We start from the raw sequence: 10,813 nt of genomic DNA, 5'->3' as shown, positions 1-10,813 counted from the left end.
CAGAAAAATCAGGCCAGTTTGTGCAAAGGCTGGGGCTTGGCCAAGCATCCAGAGCATCCAGCAGAATGCAGCACCTCTGCTGTGGTGCCTGCTGGTTCTTCACCAACCTTTCATCTCTCTATTCAGTTTTAAATTGCCCAGGACAGAGCTCACCTCCCTGCCCAGAACTGTCTTGGCTGGATCCTGCACAGTCTGGGCAGACACAGACATTTTAGCACCACAGAGCAGTCATAAGTCACTGCACTGGATAATCACTTTTAACTCTGTGCAGGCTGAAACCAATTCTCCCAGGTCCTGCTGCTGGCAGGAACACCCTGCTGCTGAACATGCATCTGATTACAGTTCTGCTCAGCCAAATATTCCTCATGGCTTCTACAGATGTTCTTTTTTTTTTTTCTTTTTTTTTTATCCCATAACTATGAACATTATGAGTCGTTGCTCTCTTCACCTGCCACTTTTCTCTGCCAGCAATCTCAATAAAACCCCATTAGCTCATGCCTTTAACCTCGGCACGTCCTAGCTGCGCTCACTACATCTCATCTGGGATAATTTAAGGTTTCAGGAACTGTTGGCTTAGTGTTATCTGTAAAAATACCTCCCTCCCTGATACCATCAGAGGCTGGGAGGCTTCGAGCAAACAAAGGCAGCTGAGCTGTCCAAGCTCCACAAGGTTTCCACACAGTCCTCGTTCAGACTCTCGTGGTGGGCTGGTTGCAGTTGGATGCCCCAAGGAGCAGCAGGTTGGGGGCTGCAGGTTTTGGGACTTCTCTCACAGAGAACCTTAAACCCAACAGAGCTGTGCCAGTCCCACCTGGAGAGACCTGGGTCTGGGAGCACTGATGAGCAACTACTGAGTTCCCTCAGTCAGGGGTGGGTTGAACTCAGAACTTGGGTTTGGGGCCACGTCACTGCTCCAAACAATCTGGGGCTGTGCAGGACACGCAGAGAGCTCTTGGTGCAGTGCCAAGGACACTGAGCTCACTTTTCACCTCTGCAGCAATTCAGGACACCAGGAATGCATCAGGGCACAGGGCAGGAAACATATCTGGCCTTTATTCTTATTTTCCACATCATTTTGTGGACACAGGAAGGCAGCTTCAAATAAAAAAAGCCCAGGGGCCGCATTAAGATAAGCTGATCTTTCCTGAAAGCTACTATGAAATGATGACAGATACCACAAAACATGACTCGTCCAGACAAGCAGTCAGCACACAGAGACAGAGGAAGGAGTCTCCCTCCTCACCCCCTCCCCAGCAGGTCACAGTGTTGGGGGGTGAGGTAACCCTCACTCACAGTCCTTCCCATTGCAGCACTGGATGTGTCTGTGTCTCCACACACAGGACACTGAACAGTGGGAAGCTGATGGATGACACTCCTAGGGAAGGCTTTAGGATGTTTAAAGGAACGAATGCTTTGCTCCAGAGCCCTCCAGCTTCTGCTCTTCTCATGCTCAACCCTCACCACACCTGACTCAAGCAAACGTGACCCATAGCCAGGCAAACTCTCTGCCTGGTGGGCAAGTCCAGAACCTGCCTACTGAGAGGACTAAATGTAACAGCACAAAAGCCTTTCAGCACCAGCTACAAACACCCACTGTCCTGCACCTGCCCTGAATGCTCCCTGGCATCCCAAACAGGGTGAGCAGCCCTGGCCAACTTGCCCTACTCCAAGGAGCGAATCACACCCATGTCAGAGCACGAGCCAGTCCAGCATGGAGCTACTGGACTTCCATATGTGAGGAACTAATTAACACATTATGCTGCAATGGGTCAGGACTGCCTCCAAAACGATCAGCTCTGAACAGATTCCATGCTAGGGAAGTTAAGTTCTGCTGTCAGTGGTGCTGTCAGCTCTGTGCTCTCTGGTTTCCCCCGTGGGTCCAGACACGCCGGCCGAGAGCAGTGGGGTCCTTAGTTCTGCCAGCTGAGTGCTCCCACTGCACCTCACAAAGAGACACTCAGGGGCTAATTTGCTTCTCTTGCTTCAGTTCTTCCTCTGGGGGAGCTGTAGAGGGAACATCCTCCTGAGCTCCCCCAGCAGCCCAGCAACGCCTGAGCCACTGCTCCAACACAGCTCCAACAACAGCGTGCAGTTGAGCTGCAGGAGGAGCACAAAACACCCAAACACCCCTGATCTCCCTGCACACACAGCCCAGCAACACGATCTTGATGCTCTTTACAGACAAGATCCTTATCTACTATATTTTCATCCCCCTCAAGCTTCACATCCCTGCTGTCAGAGCTGCAGCACCAGCGATTTTCCTCCTAAAAAAAATAATCCCTTCTAATTAAAAGCTCTGAGTCCCATAATTACTGCTTCCACCATCAGCACAGCTGAAGGTCCAAAATGTGCTCTGCCAGGGCAGAGCAGGGGAATAAAAGAAGTGAAAGCAGCTTACTGAGAGTGACGGTGTCGTTGATCCTGAAGCTGCAGAGCACTCGGTCAACGTTGCGGGCGTGTCGGAATCCATTCCCTCTCACCACCACCTGGAAGGACTCTGCAGGGAAACAGGCACTGGGTTACTGATACAGAGCAAGGCAAGGAAAGGTCATTTACACAAGGCACATCTCCAAAGTTTTCACTTGTTATCCCTAGAGCTCGCAGTTTACCAACTTTTCAGTTTGAAAATGGTTAAAAATTGAGCTTCCCACTCTCTCCCTACCCAAATTCGACTGGAATTTTTACAAACAGGAAACAATTCACTACAGAAACATTTCTGCAAACAGACCTGCAGTGAAAACAGGGAGCTTCAGGGACACTGAGCTTTGGCCTCCCCAGGTGGCCACTTCAAATGGCAGAAAGTTTGGGGTGAAGAAAGGCAGAAGCATCTTTCCATGGAAAGGAAAAAAAAAATAAATCTTCTGGTGACAGATAACTTGGAGAAGTTTAAGTGTTACTTTCCCAAAATCGTGTCAGTTGCCCTGAGCTGTGTCACGTCCTGCCCTACTGCTGTACAACAACCAGGAGGCCTTGACTGGACTCATTTCCACAGTGACAGGGGTTTATCAGCGGATCAGTGTTTCAGTCTCTGGACAAAGACTGATCTCGGAGTCTGTGGGCATTTCCCCGAGTCTTCCTCTTTGCTGTTCTCCCAGATCAACTCCAGGGGTCCAACAGGGACCCAACAGGGTTGCCAAGGGCTGTGGGTGCCAGCAGGGAGCACCAAGGACAGTCCTGAGCCCTGAGCTGAGCGGTGCCTGTCGGAACAAGCAGGGCTGAGCGATGAGGTCACACCCTCCCTGGCCTTTCAGACCACTCTCTACCACCCCTTGATATCCCAGTTACTTCAGCCTAGCACTGGGAAAGCTTTATGGACTTCCTGCAGCCCCCAGCACGAAGAATGCCTTGCAAGGAAAGCACCACTTCAGACTCTCAGCTTTTTGAGTCGGGGCCACGGTCCCAGAGCAGCGCTGGCAGCAGATGCAGGGACGGGGCTCTGCTGTTCCCCACGGCGAGGAAACAGCCCCCACAATTCCTGGGACTATCTGGGAGAGGCACTCAGCTAATCCCCACTGAACCCTGGCTGGGGAACGTGATTTGAACACAAAATGTTTCGCTGCCCAAGACAGGGCAGGAATAACCTCAGCGCTCCAGGGACACCACCCCGGTTTGGAGCTCCCCAGGAGCACCAAGGAACCGAGTTTTTTGCAGGCTCAGATTTTTCCCCTTTGCCTTTTGCAGTCCCTATCCCCTTTCATCTCCCCCAAGGACCCGTGCACTGTACTTGTCAGAAAAAGCAGCTTTGCTCTGGAATCTGGGCTCTCTTCCAGGTCCCACTCGTTTACAGCCAAGCTGCAAATCATCCCAGCACATCCAGCCAGGGAAGCTGCTCACAGGCCCATTGTGTGTTGTCTGAGAGCATTTGGGAAGAACAGGGAGGGGGGACAAGAGCTCTGTTCTGCAGTGTGGGGGCTGGTGAATCCTTAAGAGAAATCACAGAAGTCTCAACTGCTGGGGAATGAGAGTTCAAGTACAGTCAAAGAACTGTATCAGTGATGTCAGCTGGGCCATGGGGACCCTGGCTCTGCTTGAGGCTGAAATGAACCATACAGTTCACCCTGCAAAGCCAAATCATCCAGAAACTGCTATTCCAGAATGATGAAATTCATTCCTGCAGTGTCTGGGGCTGGTCAGCAGCACAAGAGTGGCCTCAGGTAACACAGAGCCCACATTCCCTCCTTGCAAATGAAAAAAAAAGGAGGAAAAAACTGCCACCACTCTCCAAGGACGTGCACAGAAACACAAAAACATGAGGTATCACAGCTACACCTGCAAACATTTATTTTAGAGACACTAATGCACATAATTTTCATAGTCAATGGCACTTTCATTGCTCTCAGAGCCCTGAGAGATTAAACTCCCTGCAGTCTGAGAGCAATGGACTATTTGCCCAAACTTGGAGACCAGGCCTTGAATGGAGGATCTAAGTAACTGCTGGCATTTTTCAAGGATAACATTGCTCCTCTTGTGAAGTACTGAACAATTACTGATGTGAATTGTTTATGTTAAACCTCTCTGCATTTCCTCTCCGCTGACTCTGCTGGGTGCAGCTGTACCCACCCTGCCTTCCCTAAGGCACAAGGAATGGGAGCCATAAATCAACTGACAAAGCATTTAAAGATGGCTATAAATGATGATTATAAGTCATCTCCTGGCTCAGGACATCCTATAAGCAGCAATGTTTATCACTTGAATAAAACAATCTTAAAACAACCTCCGAGAGTATAAAGTGGATGTGAATGTTCCTGCAATTTCCTTTCCCTTCCCAAGCATTTATGGGACATCCCTCCACCACCCAGAGACACAGCAATCATCCACCATGCCAAGGTAGACAGGACCCTGCCTTGGAGCCTGTTTTAACACAGAAACTGGTTAACTGAACAGCCAAAACGATGCTAAAGTACCATAATCCATGGCAATTATGCCAGCCTGGCTTCAGAAACCCAAAACTATGAGGCACATATGGAACATAAAGCTGGTGCCAGGTACTGATTGGGCATTTAGCCTGCTGTGCATCTGCTGGGAAAACGTGGCCACTTATGGATGTTCAGGTGTGCAGGCAGTTCCTCCAGGGACAGGATCATTAAAGCAGCTGCTTTGGAAGTGAAGAAAAACAAGCAACAACTGTGTTTACTTACTTACAAGGTAGAGAAAGATGCAGAACTTGTCAGGGACTTGTCCTGCTCTACAAACCTCAGCTGGGCTCCCAACCTCTCTGCTCAGTGAGTGCTACACATTCAACAGACAGTTGGGAGGCACCTCAGAAACTGTGAAGAATTCACAGAAGTTGATGGAAGAGGCCAAAATGATTCTCCAGCTTGGGTTGGAAAGGCTTTAGAGCCACAGTCAGGTCAGAGCAAGGACAAAGAGAGGACAGGTCTGGCACAGCCCGAGTAGGACAGACTGCTTTGACAGAAGAACATTTATGGAAAAGTAGGGAATTCAGGTCCTTTCTGTAAGAAAATCCTACTTGACATCGTTTGGTAGAAGTGGGAGCTGTGCAAACTACTCTAAGATGAAAAAGAAATGCACCAAAAAAAAAGGCAAAAGATTCAGCCCCAGGTGATCAGTGACTTTTGCACTTTCCAGCAATTAGGGATGGACTGAAAATTGTGTTTTAGGCATCAGGAACGACTGTGGCCTCGGTTGTACTTACCCCCTGCACAGATACTGGAAGGCTCTGCTGCCAGGATTTCTATGCAGGATTTCTTCAAAATCTAAAAGACAGACAAAATGTCATGAAGCACCTGAGACATGTTGCTCCAGGAACACAGATCTGAAAGTGTGAGTGGGTGAGTGAGTGCTCTCATTCTCACACCAACGCTTAACCCAACCTTGCAGTCACACCTCCCTCTCCAAAGCTATTCTGGAGCCCAACGCTGCCAGTGAAACCCCCCAGGTTTAGGCTAAGCTGTTCAGCTCTGCCTTCAAACATCCCAGCAATATCTGCAGAGCCGCTTCTCGGGGCTCAGCCACAGCTCCTTCCGCTTTTAACCTGATTTATAAGAGCACGCCTGGGGGTGTCCTCGAAGCTGCTTGTGGTTTCAAATCAAAAGCACAGGCAGTTGTTGAAGCAGCATGTTTGTGGAAGGGTTCTCTCTTCCTCTGACCATGGTACGTGTAGACAGTGATTTACACTTCGGTCCAGGCTCGGCCAAGCGCTCAAAGGCAGGAGGAGCCGGCTGGGTTGGGCACTGTTTATTCCCACAGGGTGCTGAAACCGCCCCAGCTGTTATCTGAGGCCTTTGCCCCGCTCTGAAAACCAATTCCAGCTCTTCAGTGCCCAGCAAACCCGTGCTCTGTGCGAGAGAGCAGAACCAAGACCTGGGGGGGGGGTCCAGCTGAGCAGCCCCTGACTGAGGCAACGCTGATCAAAATTCAGGTCAGCTCCAAGAGGCAAGGAAATGTCAGCCAAGCATCATGACTCAAATCCAACATGAAAACTATTTTCCCAACTTTAAATTGAAACATCTGTAAGGAAAGAACAGCAACCAATACAATAAATTCCGTAAGAAAAAGATAACATTTTTTTTATTTTTCCCCCTCCACAGTCACGGCTTGCTGCCTCAAATACCTGATTGCAAAAGGTGCACAGAGAGCCAGCATTTGGTTTTTAGAAGTTTTAAAGAGAAGACTGAATTACTCAGAAGCAGGGCTGGTAGAGACTGAGAGCACCAAGGGACTGAAGGAGGCAGGACTGTCTGAGCTGGTGGCAGGTGAGGAGAGAGAAGATTTGCAGGAACAAGGTTATACAGGAACTGTGAAGTGGAAAAACAGAGAAAGTCAACAGTTGAGAACAGAAATGAGAAGCACTAGAAGAATCTGAAAGGCAGAATAAGGAGAAACACGAAGAATGTAAAATACAATCAGTACTTTTCTTTTTTTTTAATCGAGTCAAACCTCACAGGATTAAGTTTGAGATTCAGGAATTCTGCTCAGCAAACATTTTGCAAACATTCCTGCTGTTGCCCAGCTTGGATGGGGGGTGGAATAGCAGGTGTCTCAATTAGATGAGGCAGATCTCCCAGTCCAGTCCAATCCTTTTACACAACCATAAAAAACTGGCCTTAATGGCTTTTTCCAGTGCCAACTGCAATATTTATTTTGATTTAGATTAAGTTTCCAATGCTCCAAGCACCCACCCTAACTTAAAGTGAAAATCAGGCAGCAATGACTATTGCAAAAGAATTCCTTTATGTCTCTTCCTCATTAAAAAATACATCCAGGAAGGATTTGAGGGCCTTCACTGTAGAAGATTTCATCAGGTCTCTTATTTCCTGAGGGGTGCACAGCCTTGAGGGCTGGAGGTGCAGCTCATCCCCTGGGAATTTGCATTCCCAGGGAAGCAAATCTCATGGAATGGGATGAAGTGGTGATGAGATCTCCCAGGGCCCATAAACCACCCCGACAGCAGACTGGGGGACCTGACTCCACATCCCCACCTTCACAGGAACACCCACCAGAGCTCTGGGGGACTTGGGAAGCCCCTGCAGGAATCAGGCAGCTTTGTCCTGGCTCCCACATGGGGAATTTGGGGCAGAGCTTTGTGTGCCACAGGGAGTTCTGCCAGGGTAGAACTGATTTTAGCACTGCCTGTGACTGATTTACCTCTCTGCCAGCAGGTCACCTGGGCCCCCTGGAGACAAAGGGAAGGAGGGGAGGGAGATTCTGCAGCTGCTGGAAGCTTTCCCCTGCTGTTCTGCTCCACAAACACACAGACAGATTATTTCACCACAGCAGCTGCATATTTCTTAGACAGTTTTTTCACCAAATTTGAGACTTCTCATTAGCAAACAGGATGCTGAAGTGTAATAGAAGGTCACTGCCTAATTAGCATTAGTGGGAATGACCTGCAGTCTGAGGCCAGGTACTCATTAGCAGGCTCTGTTCAATTACTGAATACCAAAGTCTGTTGCCAATTATAAAACAGCCATTTATTTACGAAGTGTTTCCTGTCCAATAACATCTACATGAGCTAAGCAAAATAAATACATTTAAGTCCCTTTTTAAAGATGCTTTTGGGGGAAGAAAGAAGTAGAGAGCATGACTATATACCATTAAAACTAATGAGAAGGACTGGGGGTTCACATCCTCTCCCTGGGATGGGTAAGCCAAAAGGCTCCAGTTATCAACTTGCTCTTTGGCCTGTGCAGAAGGTCTGGCTGTGACAGATTAAGAGCATCTTGCAAAGGAATTAACTTTCCCTCATCTCTTCTCCCCCATTCTGGGGGTCTTAGCCCTCTCCCTGTGCACCAGGGAATCTACAGTTTATCCCTTTGCCAGTGAAGTTCGAGCATCCAGCTCAGGATGGGCACACAAAACCATCACCACATCTCTCATCCCTTGCCTGTGAGATGCTCACACTGAGCTGTCCCCCAAGTTCCCCCCCTGCACATATCCAGCACTGCAGGGTGCCCCAGGAAAGGTTTGTGTGACACCAGTGTTCAGGGCCAGGGTATTTGCAAGCTCTGATTTCCTGGGGTGAAGGAGCACATTGACCTGTGTCATCAGTTCTGAACTGCCACAGCAGATCCAAGAGCTGAGACAAGTCCTGAAAAATACCAGGGGTAGGTGGTATATCCTCTGCAAGAGGGTCCTAAAGGACCACACAGGGAGTTAAACTTAAAAGGATGAATCATTTGTACAGTTTATAGAGACAGGGGACAGTCCCACCAAGTGGTTCATTCTTCTTCCTTCCTCCTCCATCACAACTGATCCAGGAGAATTCCTGCAGCTCACACGGGCTCTTTGCTGAGGGACCCAGGATTCCACCTGCGAGGTGAGCTCCAGGCTGGTGCCAGGGTTTAACACATGCCAAGGATCAGGGAGATTTCCTGACTGCTCCTCAGTCAGCTCCTGCTCCGGGCTCGGAGCAAAGCCCCGGCAGGATCCCATCCTGACTTTCGTGTTGCTTCACGCTCAGTGCCTCCAGCGCTCCTGCCAAGCACACACTGAGCAGCAACTGAAGCTGAGTTTCAGGCTTTCCTGCAAAGATTTGCTCCACTTGCTTTAAACTGACAGGTTATGATCTGCACGAATTTTTCACAGCAAAGGAAGATTTAATAAATTACTTCAGCTCCTTCCCTGAGTTCCCCAGCCTGCAGCAATCAGTCAATCTGCTCCTCCACCAGATTGTTCTCCCCTGACAAACTCAAAATCCCCCATTAAACAGGCTCCAGGGTGGAGCCACAACTTGGTGGTGCCTGGAGGAGACAAGACCACACTGAGCAACATCTCCTTGCAGCTGCTCCCTCCAAACTGCCTGGCTCCCACAAAAAAAGGAAGGGCAGGTGCATGGAAACATCTGCAGCCCCACCACCCCAAACAGCTTTGCTCAGCAGATTGAGAGGCCCAGCTGAGGCCAGTCTGGAGCTCCACCACTCCCAGCTCCCACCCTCTGCCTCATCCTGGGGGGACTTCAAATTCCCAGAATCACAGAATATTCGGAGTGGGAAGGGAGCCCACGAGGATCATCAAGGCCAGCTCCAAGTGAGGGGCTGAGCCCACAACCCTGGAGTTATTAACACCAGGTATCAGCATTAGGCTCTGACCAGCTGAGCTGGTCTCCACTAGGGTTGAAAAATACTTACTCCTGAGGACAAGGGAGGAGGGAACAGTCAGGGCAGTTCACACCAAAGCCCTGCAGTGTAAAACCAACCCAGGTCTTCACACCTTTAGAGTAAATTCAAGCACTAGTCCCCACAGGCTCCTCATTTGATCTTTGCCCACCCTGTGATAACCAGCAGGTTGTAGCCCAGTCAATCCCCTCTACAGTGGCTGAGCATCCTGGCTGTGCCAACTCTTACACAGGAACTGAAAGAAGCTTCCAAACCCCAGGGCCCTTTCACTGTTGACATCTTCCCTGTGACCACAAATGCTCTGTTTGCTCCAACACAGGGATGCTTTTGGCAAGGACAAGGAAAGAAGGAGTGAAGGACCTTATTTTCCAGCTAGAACAGGAATCTACAGACTGTTTGTTATTCCACAGAGTGATTAATGTCCTCCCTTGTCATTCCTTTTACACACAAAACCACTTCCCTTCTCCCCAGCCTAATGCAGGGTCTCCACTCGAATCCAAGGGATCAGGTCATGGATCCATCACTGTACAGTTGCACTTCCCTGTGACCCTCCTTCCTAGGGCTGGGAAATCTTGCACCAGTCAGCTCAGCTGAGGCAGTTCCTGACTGGGTTCCTGGAGGCTGAAGTCTTCCCTTTCTGTTCTGTGTAACTGGGAAGGGAGTCAGAACTGCTGCTGGAACTCATTAAAAACAGCTGCAGAGGGAATGCAGGGCCGGGGAGCAAAGTGGTTCTTGTTTTGTTGCTTTCTGAAGTGACATGCAACACCTGACTGTCCAAGAGAGCTGGGGCAGTAGATCCACGCTCAGACAGCGCCAGGAAAACCAATAAGCAAGGGATTGTATTCCATGTCCATGTGAGAGCACCAGGGAGAACTGAGCCTGTGCTGAGGGAATGGTTTTGCTTGGTACTGCACTGTCAAAATAGTGTGTAACCACTGTAAACAGAGAAATGTGAGCCCCCCTCCCCAGCTCCACATCCAGCCCTTCAGCTGGGTTTGATCAGCTCTTCCAAAGCGTGTCCTTAAACGGATTTCCCGTCCCTCGTAGCCACGGGAAGCCCCCTGATCAGCCCAGCCACCCGAAATGGGCCAGCTCTTCAACACCCCACCCAATCCCTGCAGGGAATGCCAGGAACTGGGAACAGGGAAACCTCCATCTAGGGAGGAGAAAACCAGCCCATCTGCCAGGAGGCTGAATGTGGAAAGCAGAGGCTTGGGGATTATTTTGGCCTACAC

General features: G+C 49.6%; 1 protein-coding gene across 1 annotated transcript in view; it reads right to left on the bottom strand.

Moving 5' to 3' along the window:
- Positions 1–10,813, bottom strand: part of ANTXR1 (ANTXR cell adhesion molecule 1) — a 68,880-nt gene that overhangs the window by 46,309 nt on the left and 11,758 nt on the right. Inside the window, exons 9-10 of the mRNA XM_027905792.1 lie at positions 5,657–5,717; positions 2,399–2,497 (exon numbers count right to left, since the gene is read on the bottom strand). Of these exons, the coding sequence (XP_027761593.1) occupies positions 2,399–2,497; positions 5,657–5,717 (160 nt within the window). The remainder of the gene's footprint in view (positions 1–2,398; positions 2,498–5,656; positions 5,718–10,813) is intronic.

Source organism: Empidonax traillii, unplaced genomic scaffold, assembly GCF_003031625.1.
Source record: "Empidonax traillii isolate 1590-97213 ecotype Southwest subspecies unplaced genomic scaffold, ASM303162v1 scaffold1208:size176031, whole genome shotgun sequence".
Lineage (NCBI taxonomy): Eukaryota > Metazoa > Chordata > Aves > Passeriformes > Tyrannidae > Empidonax > Empidonax traillii.
Note: the sequence above shows the minus strand (reverse complement) of the source record. Positions and strands in the feature narration are given on the sequence as shown.